Source organism: Ailuropoda melanoleuca, chromosome X, assembly GCF_002007445.2.
Source record: "Ailuropoda melanoleuca isolate Jingjing chromosome X, ASM200744v2, whole genome shotgun sequence".
In the NCBI taxonomy this organism is placed as follows: Eukaryota; Metazoa; Chordata; class Mammalia; order Carnivora; family Ursidae; genus Ailuropoda; species Ailuropoda melanoleuca.
The window spans coordinates 14,984,416-14,997,171 of record NC_048238.1 but is presented as its reverse complement, the minus strand read 5'-3'; the positions used below and the strand labels follow the sequence as shown (position 1 = coordinate 14,997,171).

At 43.2% G+C, this 12,756-nt stretch overlaps 1 protein-coding gene across 5 annotated transcripts in view; it reads left to right on the top strand.

The window, feature by feature from the left end:
- Nucleotides 1-9,231: 9,231 nt before the first annotated feature.
- The window catches only part of SCML2 (Scm polycomb group protein like 2), a 91,904-nt gene continuing 88,379 nt past the window's right edge, over nucleotides 9,232-12,756 (top strand). For 2 of the 5 annotated variants that reach the window (XM_034649597.1, XM_034649596.1), the window contains exon 1: nucleotides 9,232-9,645. In XM_034649597.1, the coding sequence (XP_034505488.1) occupies nucleotides 9,246-9,645 (400 nt within the window). In that variant the 5' untranslated portion in view covers nucleotides 9,232-9,245. The remainder of the gene's footprint in view (nucleotides 9,646-12,756) is intronic. The other 3 variants (XM_034649600.1, XM_034649599.1, XM_034649598.1) reach the window with 2 other exon arrangements.

Below are 12,756 nucleotides of genomic sequence, written 5' to 3'. Positions count from 1 at the left end.
TTAACCTAAGGTGTAAAAAGATACATGAGATTTTATGGGGCAATTGAAAATTTGAATAGTGAATGGATATTTGATGATGTTAAGAAATTATTTCTAATTATGTATTGAAATCTATTTTTAATTATGGTATTGTGGTAGACAGGATAATGCCTTTCCCCTACATCCTAATCCCTGGAACCTGTGAATATGTGGCAAAAGGGACTTTGCAGATGTGATTAAGGATCTTGGATGGGGAAATTATTTGGATTATCCAGGTGTGTCCAGTATCCTCACAGGGTCCTTATGGAGGAAAGAGAGGTTAGGAGAGTCAGAGGCAGAGGAGATGTGACAACTGAAGCAAAGGTCGGAGTGAGAGAGAGGGAGATTGGCAGATGCTATACTGCTGGCTTGGAAGATGGAGGAAGCAACCACAAGCCAAAGAATGCAGGTGCTTTCTAAAGCTAGAAAAGGCAAGGAAACCGATTCTCCTCTGGAGCCTCCAAAAACAACACAGCCCTGCCTACCCATTTTGGCCTTCTGACCTTTGGAACTATAATATAATAAACGTCTGGGGGTTTGTTTTGTTTTAATATTTTATTTTGGGGGCACCTGGGTGGCTCAGTTGGTTGAGCAGCTGACTCTTGATTTCAGCTCCGGTTATGAACTCGGTCCTGGGATCCAGCCCCACCTCCGTTTCCCCGCTCAGCAGGGAGTCTGCTTGAGGATTTCTTTCTCTCCTGCCCCTCCCACGGCTTACTCAAGCTCTTTCAAATAAATAAATCTTAAAAGGTTTTAGGGGCACCCGGGTGGCTCTGTCAGTTAAGTGTGTGCCTTTGGCTCAGGTCATGATCCCAGAGTCCTCTTCCCCTGCCCTTCCCCCCTGCTCGTGTGCTCATGCACTCTCTCTCTCAAATAAATAAATAAAATCTTTAAAAAATATATGGTTTAAAAAAAGATTTATTTTTATTTTTTTAAGATTTTATTTATTTATTTGACAGTGAGAGAAAGTGTACAAGCAGGGGGAGAGGGAAAGGGAGAAGCAGACTCCCCACTGAGCAGGGAGCCTGATGCAGGGCTTGATCCCAGGACCCTGAGATCATGACCTGAGCCAAAGGCAGATGCTTAACTGACTGAGCCACCCATGCAGTCCAAAAAAGATTTTATTTTTAAATAATCTCTACACCTAATGGGGGCTCGAACTCACAATCCCCAGATCAAGAGTCACATGCTCCACCGACTGAGCCAGCCAGGCGCCCCTAAACTTCTGTTGTTTTAGTCTGATAAGTTTGTGGTAATTTGTCATAGCAGCAATAGAACAGAAATACAGTTATGTTATAGAGTGAACTGTTACTATTTTTTAAAAAATTTTTTTGAAAGAGAACTTGTGTGCATGCACATGAGCAGGGGGCAGGGAGGAGAGGGAGAGAGAATACCAAGTAGTCTCCACACTCAGCTCAGACCATGGTGTGGGGCCCAGTCTCATGACTCTGAGACCATGACCTGAGCTGAAACCCAGAGTCAGATGCTGAACGGACTGAGCCACTCAGGTGCCCCTAAAGAGTCATCTTTTAGTTATATACAACTAAATATTTACAAAATAAATGATATGATGTCTAGAATTTGTTTCGAAATAATAGGGGTCGGGGTAGATTACAGAGGGGTCTGGATGAGGCAGGATTGGCCATAATTGTGGGTGCTGAGTGATGGGTGCATAGGGTCCATTATACTATTCTACTTTTTTTTTTTTTTAAAGATTTTATTTATTCGACAGAGATAGAGACAGCCAGCGAGAGAGGGAACACAAGCAGGGGGAGTGGGAGAGGAAGAGGCAGGCTCATAGCAGAGGAGCCTGATGTGGGGCTCGATCCCATAACACTGGGATCACGCCCTGAGCCGAAGGCAGACGCTTAACCGCTGTGCCACCCAGGCGCCCCACTATTCTACTTTTGTGTATTTAATTAATTTATTTATTTTAAAAAGATTTTATTTATTTATTTTAGAGGGAGAAAGAGTGTAAGTGGGGGAAGGGGCAGAGGGAGAGGGAGAGAGAGAATCTCAAGCAGGCTCCATGCCCAGTGTGGAGAGAGCCTGACACAGGGCTTGATCTCATGATGCTGAGATTGTGACCTGAGCCGAAATTAAGAGTTGGTCACTTAACTGACTGAGCCACCCAGGTGCCCCTTTGTTTTTAAAGATTTTGTATTTAAGTAATCTCTACACCCAACAAGGGGCTCAAACTCACAACCCCAAGATCAAGAGTTTCATTCTCTACTGACTGAACCAGCCAGGCACCCCTACTTTCGTGTATTTAAAAAATTAAACACATACACACATAAGAAAAAAAAATAGTTAAGTCTAACTATTATAACTTAGAAGACTTCCAAAGACCTAGGTTGGTGAAATTCTAGCTATAATAGGAGTGGTAACACATTCGGAGTGAAAGTATTATTAGGGCCAGAAGTGAGAGGGGCCGTTTATTAAGGTGGCACTGGGACTCAAGAAGACCTAAGGAGGCCAGCCCAGGAAGGACAGGGGATGGAAGGGGAATGAATGGTGTGAGGCCCCAGGGAAGGGGAAGAGGTAAACCAGCAAAGATAGCAGTACGCACAAAAGAACAGAAAGAGTGAATTGAACCGGTCAAGGAGCAAAGGGCTGTGCATGGTTCACAGGGCAAAAAAATGCTGTATGCTATCTCTTAGGCTCCCAGTCACGTTGGCCTTCAAGGGTAGGCAGGTGACCAATTCTCTCCACCATTTTCCCTGTTCTCTTGAACTCATACTCCCCTAGTTATACTCTTCCTTTTGTCAGATACTGTTGCCTGCTATTATATCCATTATTACCTATGTTAGTTTGCCTTTCAACTTTTCCAATCAATTTCTCTTGGTGGTTTGTTTTAGTTTTTACTTGTGTGTTTTTGGCAAGGCAGGTGCAAGCAATAAACAAAGCCCAACTGCTCAAATCTATGGAATACATGGAATGTAAAGGGCCTCTAAATATTTGTCTTCCCAACTACCATGTTGGTTTACAAATCTGTGTTTAGACAGTGGACCCAAATGAGAAGGGTCAATAGTTTACCTACACAGTACCTGGCACAGGTATGAGGTGAAACCTGCCCTTGACTTTGAACAAAGCAAAGCTTTCACTATCAAAATAGTAAGGTTTAATATAATTGGGGGCCAAATTACTGCCTTAAAGAGAAGTCATCATAAGAAAGAGGAGAAAATAATTGTAAGACAAATTACAGTAGCTTTAATGAAAAAGAATGGCTAGTGGAAAAGAGAGGACAACGAAATTGTCTGTAAGACTTGGTAAGTATGAGGGTGATGCTTTAACAACAGGGGTGACTCTTGAGACATGCTGTGAAGTGAAAGAAGCTAGACTCAAAAGAGGATGTACTGTATAAGTCCTCCATTGATAAGATATCCAAGAACAGGCAAAACTAATCTATAATAATAGAAGCCAGAATAATGGTTACTTGGTAGTCTTCTTGACTAGGAGTATTCGTAAGATTTTCTGGGGTGCTGAAAATTATACCTTGATGTCTGTATGAGTACATAGGTGCATACCTGTGCAAAACTTAATTGAGTTGTACATTTATGATTTGTGCACTTTATTGCATGTAGGTTAAAGTTTCAGTTGAAAAAAAAAATAAAAGCCCAGGACAATACCATCCTTGGTTTTTAAAAATTATTTATTTATTTATTTATTTTTAAAAATATTTTATTTATTTATTCAACAGAGATAGAGACAGCCAGCGAGAGAGGGAACACAAGCAGGGGGAGTGGGAGAGGAAGAAGCAGGCTCCCAGTGGAGGAGCCTGATGCGGGGCTCGATCCCATAACACCGGGATCATGCCCTGAGCCGAAGGCAGATGCTTAACCGCTGTGCCACCCAGGCGCCCCCTTTTTTTAAATTTTTAAACAATTTTTTAAAAGATTGTATTTATTAGAGAGAGTGCACACGAGAGCTCGAGAGAGCATGAGCCAGGGGGTAGGGGCAGAGGGAGAGGGAGAAGCAGAGGCAGACTCCCTGAGCAGGGAGCCCGACATGGGACTGGATCCCGGGACCCTGGGATCATGAGGGGAGCAGAAGGCAGACACTTAACGTACTGAGCCACCCACGTGCCCTGATACTGTATTTGTTGAAGTGGCCTTGGGAGCTTGTCAGTCCAGCTGTCTCAGTGCTTGCTCTAGTCCTCATCCCCCTCCCTGTGACCATCAAACCCCAAGTGCTCTGACTGTTCCCCAGCCTTTGCCCACTCCAGCCCACGCGCTCCAGGTCGGCTGCTGGATGACCAGTAGCCTGCCAGCACTCACCCCATCTCAGACTGCTCTCAGGTTGCAGAGGTGCGACTTTCATTGGGAGAGGTGGGCAGAACCCTCCAAGTTGCAGCAGCAGCTAGAGTAGTTGCAGGGATCTGCAACCCTCTACAACTTTTCTCAAAGGTGCCCCGTCATTCACTGAATAAGGTTCAAATACCTTAGCCTGGCCCTCAAAGTCCTCTCTCAATTGGCCCTTTCTTATTTTGTTAGGCACAATGAATCTTCCACTGTTCAAACACCATGCAGTGACTTCATTACCTTGCACACGTGCTGTTCCCGATGAGCTTCCACGTCCATGTCTATTTGGCAAACTTTTCATTCTCCCCTTTTCAGTTCAAATGTCACCTTTTACCTTCTTAAGAAATAGGCACATGGGGAACTAATAATTGTGGAGTGTTTATTATCAATCAACAGGCAGCATTTAGGTGCTTTCATACAGTATCTTTTTTAATCTTCACTCTAAGACCTGAGTTGATTTTATCCACTCTAATTTCACAGTATTATAGCGACTTGATTACATATAACAGGTCGTGAACCCTGTAGTTGCTCTACACAGTGCCTTGAATATAAATTCTCAAAGGGCTTACAGAAATGTTTGAAGACCCTACCCTATCCTATCAATTGGTTGGCTCGATATATGAAAAGAGAACCATTTCAATAATGGTCCCAGCAGGAACAGAAAGTACAGTCACATGTGGTTTTGAAGAGAATTGAATGAATTATTTACAGAGGTGTGGGGAGGTTTAAGGGAACTAACAAGGGATGCTGAAGTTGTCCAGGGATTAGGAGAAACTGGAAGCTGTACCCATTTCTCCCACTTCCCGAAGACCCAGTGAGGACGAACCCCAGAAAGGGAAGCCTTTGCCCAGAGCTGTCATGGAGCCACTGCTACCACCAGACTGAGACCCTAGGCAGGAAGGGCTNTTGGGAAAAAACCTCCCCCCCCCCCCCCCGGCAATATATGTGACTTCCATTACTCCTGATGGTACCTGCCATTGGCCCGACCAGCTGTGGAGAGTGATACACTACTGAAGGTTAAGTCCCCTGGGGCACAGAATAAGGCAAAGGGTGAGAATTCATGGGGTGGAGGATAGCTCAAATACAGAATAACCAGCACAGGAAGTGTAAAATCAAAATTAATAAATGTTTTAATTAAATGTGCAAAGGACTTTCTGTCAGCCGAACAGCTGCAATTTCATTCATCTGGTTATACGATATTCTATGGGTACATCTAAAAATGTTTGCTATGAGGGTCACCTGGGCGGCCCTGTTGGTTAAGAGCCCCCCTCTTGGTTTCAGCTCAGGTCATGATCTCAGGGTGGTGGGATTGGGCTCAGCTGGGAGTCTGCTTCTCTCCTTCTCCCTCTCTGCCCCTCTGCCACACTCTCTCTCTTAAATAAATCTTAAAAAAAATAAAAATGTTTGATATGATGAAGGGTGTGATAAGAGACCCTACTTCTTTTGAACATCTCAAAATCTCTGAGCACTTTCTCTCTCTCCTCTTTGTCTTAGACATTTTGGTGTCTTCACCTCCAGCAGAGCTGCATACAACAAGCATTCAATAAATGTTTGGTGTTTGAGTGAAGGACTGAGTGGATGGAATAATGGCCAAGTGTAGTGTATAATGTTCCTTGAGTTTATGCCAGTTTTCACAGCATATGAAATACTTGACTTGGCCAGTCAGCTTCAATTTCAAACATCTTGTTGGTAAAAGACTAATTTATGTTTTTTTTTTTTTTTTTATGTGGGATCCGGATGCCTGGATGGCTCAATCGGTTGGGCATCTGCCTTCAGCTCAGGTCATGATCCCAGGGCCCTGGGATTGAGTCCCGCATGGGGTTCCCTGCTCAGTGGGGAGCCTGCTTCTCCCTTTGTCTGCTGCTCTCCCCTGCTTGTGGTCTATCTCTCTGACAAATAAATAAATAAATAAATAAATAAATAAATAAATAAATAAATAAAATCTTTAAAAAGCAAAACAAAACGTGGGATCCATTAAGGAAAGACCATGGTTTTGTTTTCTGATATGAATAGCACTTTTTCATCTGTGAAGTGTGGCAGATTCTATTATCCTTAGTTTTAAAATGAAAAAAAGCTGAGGCATGGAAAGATTCTAAAGAAATCTACTTAGTGGATGACAGACTTGGGATTCAAGACAAGAGTTCAGACCTCCTAATATAGCTTTGTCCTTTGACAAGACAGTCGTCTTGTTAAGACAGTCTCTATTCACCTATTGATATTTTTCCAAGAAGTTACTATTTTGAAGTTAAGAAAAGAGGTTTAATGTAACCATCAATAACAATACTAGAAACAATTTATATCTTACTGATATGTGTTCTTGGTTTAATAGGGGAAAAAGGGCAATTTGTTAGAAACAAGGATCTGAAGATGTTTGTCAACTTAGTTACTATGTTAATTTGTTATTTAGAATCTACTATATGGACTTTTTTCACTAAGGTGAAAATATGACTGGTGAGTTTACCAGGTATACCTCGGATCTCTAGCCTCTACCAGCTTTAGTTAGGCTTCTTAGTTTTGGGGAGAAAGGAGTGCATGAAGTGGGAAAACTAGAGGGAGCCTTCACTAATCATCCTGAAACGTTAACTTTACCTATGAAAGTAATATCATTTCAATATAAACATGTGTGCTGATGGAAATCTAGATTAAATTTTGTTTATCTAGGAAAGAAGACCATCTTTTTATTCTGATGGATTAATATTAAATTCTAAAGAAAGGTACAAAAGGAAGTAATCAAACACATTTGTGATACAAGAGTATTTTGTATTGGATTTGGGCAGGGTGAGGATGACGGATCTTTTTTAAGGTTGTCACAGGTTTTGGGCTGAGTCAGAACTATAGGAGCAAATGGACAGAAACAAATCTGAGACTTGAAAAATAATCATGAAAATTTGGATTTTACCAGCCTTAGTTCTTATTCTTTCAGTTCAGATATTTCATGTTTTCTAGGCAAAGTTAATTGAATGTCATAACAGTAGGTATTCATTCATCCATTCAGTCATTTAACAAATATTTACCAAATTCCTACTATGTTCAAGGTGCTTCCATATAATGTAAAAGAATCAGTCATGTTCTGACCTATGCTAACAGCATTAAAAAGCAGTCTCAAGTTTATTTTGGTAAAGCGGGAAAAGGAAAAGCAGAGTAAAAGTACATAAAATGATTATTATTAAATGCTTATACACATAGTCTACAATGAAAGTATATGATTCAGGACAGGGTAAAAGGGATAGGAAAGGTTTAGGTATATATATGTTCAGAAGCTGATTCTGCCACTAATTTGCTATTTAATACTCGACTTCCTCATCTATAAATTGGGAATAAGGGCACCTACCTCCTAAGAACTTTGTGAAAGAATATGATGAAAATCAACAATTATGTATCTGAAGAGGCTAGCAGGATTCTCAGCACATGATAGCTGTCATCATTGTCAATAACTCATATTTAACATAACAGAGTCACACTTCTATAAATGCTTTGATGAATGTAGGTACTACTGATAAGATGTTCTAATATAGATAATGCGAAGTACATTTTTAGAGAAAGGGCTTCAGTAATTTCATATTAAAAACGGGAATATGGGAAGTAGATGAGGCTCCCGTCAGACAGGCAATTTAACAATCAGAGTAGTATTTCTCCAACTTGATAAAGAGTCCATAGGTGTAAACGTTGCATAAGTGACAACCCAAGTCTTTCTAATACAGAATGTAAAGATGAATTTCAAATATTTCCATTGCATCAAGATTAGAAAGATAATGGTCAGTAATTAAAAATTTAAGTCCCCTCATCCCTCCAAGCCCTGCTATAGCCCATACTAAGGGTCTGCTTAGATTAAACTGTTTAATTTTTTTTTCTCTTGAAGATACCCTTCTGGTTTTTAAAAACATTTTTGAACCTTCATCTTGGACCATTTCAACATTCCCTTCTACATGGTATATATTATAGATCGATAAGGCCAAATCTCTCTTTAATATTTGCATAACAGTGGCCTAGGTTTTCTGTTTCTCCTTAAAGTTTTTACGAAATTTGCACTAACATTTATTTCGGCAGTTTGATTTTGTGCCATTCGTCAATGCTTAGATACAATAAAAAAGCGCTTTAATTTGGCCTTCGTTTAATATTGCAAAAGTCCTGTATGAAAATAATTTCTGTATTGCGGAAAATGGATATATTCCGCGTTGTTTGTTTAAGGCTTCGATTTCCTAATTATGATTTTAAAAATACAGTATGTCCTATATGCTAAGTTAAGGAGATCACAAATGAAAAACCTACATCCAGCTTTACAGAGTTCGAGAGAGAAGGCCTGCCAATGGGTTACTTTTCGCTAACACAGCACATTGTATTATTTTTCAAACAAAAGTTTTAAATCTGCTTATACCCAGCCTCACAACGAGGGATGGGATGTTTTTCTCGGGTTTTCTGTTAGCTACATTTTGTGCTGGGAGAGCCGTGGGCTGTTTCTAGGTTATTTTTACGACCGCCCCCTTCCCCTCGGTGCGACCTCCACCTGCACAACCGCTCGCCTCCGGGCGAGGAAGATACAGCAGAGGAGACCCCAAAATGCATTCTCGAGGACGCTCCCAAGCACTCTCAAAGCAGTGAGCAAATTATTTTCCCATCCGGGTTAACCTAGCCCCGTTAGCTCAAGCCTGGGTTTTTAGGAACAACTAAATACAGAATGTGGAGCTGGAGGGGAATGCGTGGCAAAAACCCATGAAAAAAAAAAAAAAACTGTTTCAAGGAATATGCTGCAACCCGCGAAGGAGTGGCTTTGCTCAAGCTGCTCTGAAGAGTTGCATTTTCCTTGCTCATCGAACTTGCTTCAGTTCCTAGGGAAGCGCCTGCCTTTTCGGTGCGTGGCCAGTGTGGGTGGTAACCGAAGAGTCAAAGGCGATGGCCAAGGGGAGCGAGTTCCCGCGATGGAACTTGATGCAGACCCGGGGTCTCAGTAGGGGGCCCATCACAGTCTTGGGTGCATGGGCTGCAACTGGCTTCTTTTTGGCGGGAGGGCAAATGGTGGGGGGAGGATGGAGGAAAACTACCAAGGGCTTTCCTGGTCTTGCAGCGTCTCGTCGCCCGCCGCCGCTCACGCTGCCTTCCGGCGGCACCCCCAGCTCGGGCCCCGCACGCGGCAGCGGTCATAGGGCGTGCTTGCGGCAACCGCAGGGCACGCGGGCCAGCTGGGGCGGGGGCGGGGCGGTGGTGGCGGTTGCGGGGCATGCGCGGCTCCGCGCGCGGCTTCTCAAACATGGCGGCGGCGGTGTGAAGACCGGTACCGGCTCGCGGGACCAGTGTGACAATTTGGCTTCTTTCGCCGACGAGACCCGAGGTGCGTGGCGACTCTGGGCCCCGTGAGGGGCAGAGAGGCGGAGCCGTGGCATCCGGTCTCTGGTCGTTGTCCGAGGGCGGGCGGGTGGCCGGGAGCCCTCCGCTGCGCGTCCCGCGCGAGTAACGCCCCCTTACCGCCCCGCGGGGTCCGGCCTTGGCGCGGCCCCGCACCCCCGTGGCCCACCTTTGGCAGCCTCACCTCAGAGGCCAGGGCTCCCCTGCCCCACCTAGCGCCCTCCACGACGCCCCACAGCTGCTTTTGCGCAGCCCCTCTCATTCCCCCGGGGCCCCGTCGCCGGTCACGAGCCCTTCCCTTGCGCGGCGTTTGGTTGCCCTGTCGCTCTCTAGCCGCCCCCTGGCCCGAAGCGCGGACAGCACCCTCTTGAGCATCCTCTTGCTGTGGGTGGAGCTGGGTTGCGGGGCTGAGCTGGGGCCCCGGGGCAGCGCCGGTGGGGCTGCGGAGCAGCGATGACTTTGCGTGGTCTGGGCTGAAGCCCGCCCGGTTGCCTTCCGGGGAGTTGTGAGATAACTTTTGGAGTTTGGGAGGGAAACGTTAGCCCGGAAGGATGCGCCTGTGGCGGAGCGCGGGCTCGGTCCGGGTGCCAGGTGCCCATCGGACTCGCGCCCCGGGGCTTTGGGAGGTTGTGTGTGTGGGGGGCGCCGGTTGCTAGCCCTCGGGGGAGAAGTGGGGCGGGAGGGCGCGGCCCTCCTTGCGTGTGTGGCTGGGGGGAGGAGAGGGGGCTCCAACTCTCCCGAGGAGCTGCGGGGCGGTCGCTGTGTTCTCGCGGCATGATCTGGTCTAGGGACCATTGGTGCTTTTAAGGGACAGCGTTCTTGCTTTTTCCACCTGACTAGTGGTTGTGCTTGCTGCATCCTGGTGTAAATCACCAAATCGCCAGAGGGAGAGCGAGCAGGCGAATTTAATAGATTTTGCGCCTTGAGGTTGTACATAGATTTGAGGTCTATAATTTGCCCCCTCCCTCGGCCCCCAAATGTTTGGCCAGCACTGGTATTTACAAATCCCCGTTTAAGACTATTGATGTTTTTAAAGGTTGTAAAACATTTGTCATTGATTACAAAGTGTGATTATAACTTGAAATTAGCCTTTATCTTGAAGAATTAGATTAGCTTTTATGAATTATATGTTAAGGTGACTTCAGGATATCTCTGGAAAGTGAATGGATCTGCTAGTAGGGGGAAGGTAAGGCAGGGAAAAGTGGATACTTATGATCATATGATTTACAAAATTATCCGGGATAGTTTTCTTTACCAAGATAGCTGCAGATGCTGCTGCATTTTTAATGCTCCCAGAGCTATTCATATTACTGTTTTGGGGAAACAGTATTATAAGATGTATATCATTTATGGAATACAACTTCCTATGACAAGCAATTGTATTATAATAGTTCATAGATTCATTTAATTCTTTTCAATAGCAGTGCTTGGGAATGTTCTTCAGTAATCACAATTTTGCCTTTCTTGCCATTCTTTTTCTTAATTACTCATTAAATAACGTATTTCCAGGGATGATTTTTTTTTTTCTGCCGTCTTTGGTTTTGTATATTTAATGGGAGGAATGCGAAAATAAGCTTTTGGAAAAAAGTCCACTTGGGATTTAGAAAATGGAGTGAATTTATGAGCACTCACCTGATGCTTTGTATTTGTTTGGCTATAGTTTTATCCACAGTCTTCAAAACAGTCTGAAAGATCTTTTCAAAAACTTAAACACATTTAAAACAGCTTTGAAACTTTTGAATGAATAACATATATATCATACAACCTTATAAGCTTAAGGGTGTGTACCTGTTTCCTTTAGAGAACCTGATTTGTTTTGAAATTGTTTGGAAAAAAAGATTAATGTAACTGAACTACATTATGTGTGAGGTTGCTTTAAAGCTAATGATGTCATGATATGTACAAAAAACATTGGAGTCAGTCTTAAAGAGGTGTTATCAGTTTTTCTTATGAGGCAACTGGTTAGTCTTTTTGTTTCAATCAATACATCTTTTTGAAGTGCCTGTGCTGTCTGTAGTATGGAGTTTAGTTCAAGGTGCATTTATTCAGAGGCTATGAATGTTGGCTTCTGGGTGTTTAAGGCTGCCCATCAGTAGTTTTTTCCTGAAAATTTCAAAGTTATAGCTAAGAAAATCAATATGAATGTAGAACAAGTAGTTATTTTATTTCAAGGGCAAATTCAGGGAATCGGTATTTTGGTTATAATTCTCTAAAAAAATTCTGGGTGTAACTGAATTATTTGTTACTTGGGTTGATATTAACTTTGTGCATCTTTATGATTAAATAAAGCTATACATTTTTATGAGATTATTTTCTAGGTCAAACAGATAAACATACTGGTTAGGCTTGGGAAGAAAAGTGAATTATTGGTATAAATTGAAATCTCTATGTGCTCTGGAGATTGAGGTTTTTTTAATGCTAAATAACTTCGCTTCTATGACCAAGTAAGTAGTTTAGTTTGTTAACTAACTATTAACTGACTCATAAGTTAGAGCATTTTCTTTTTTCAAAATGTTTCAAAAATCTCCGAGCTAAAAAGTAACAAGGGTTAGGATGGCCAGCTATAAGCCCGATGTGACTCTCATTTTCTTTTGGGTTTGTTCCTTTTTAGCTGCCTGTCTGTTCCCCCCAGATGCTTCCTATCTCCCCTCTTCCTGCCCCCGTTCCCTTTGCTGTTGGTGTCTGTTTCCGCATCAGTGAAATGGTCAGGGTAATCCTGCGCTGCCTCACGGAGAAGTAATTGATGATAGTAAAGTGCCTTGAAAAGGCTGAGTAAATACCTAGTCTTTTGAATGAAAATGACATAGCTCTTGTTCCACTTAAGGAAAATCCAAATCACAATTTTAGTTTGAGCTCTTGAGAGGGTGGGGAGAGGGAGGGAGGAGGAAAATTTCACTTGACTATTTTATTGCCCCTCTCTTTGGGTCAATAGAAATGATTGTTGTAGCTTTAGTAACTGGAACACTGGAGGATGTAAGGGATCCTCTGCTATTTGAGTTATTAGTCGCCTCTAGTCTTTTTTTTTTTTTTTTTTTTGCCAGGTTACCCTGTCTGCTCCCCTTTTCCCCTTTATGCCGGCTGTGTTCTGATTCCAGCT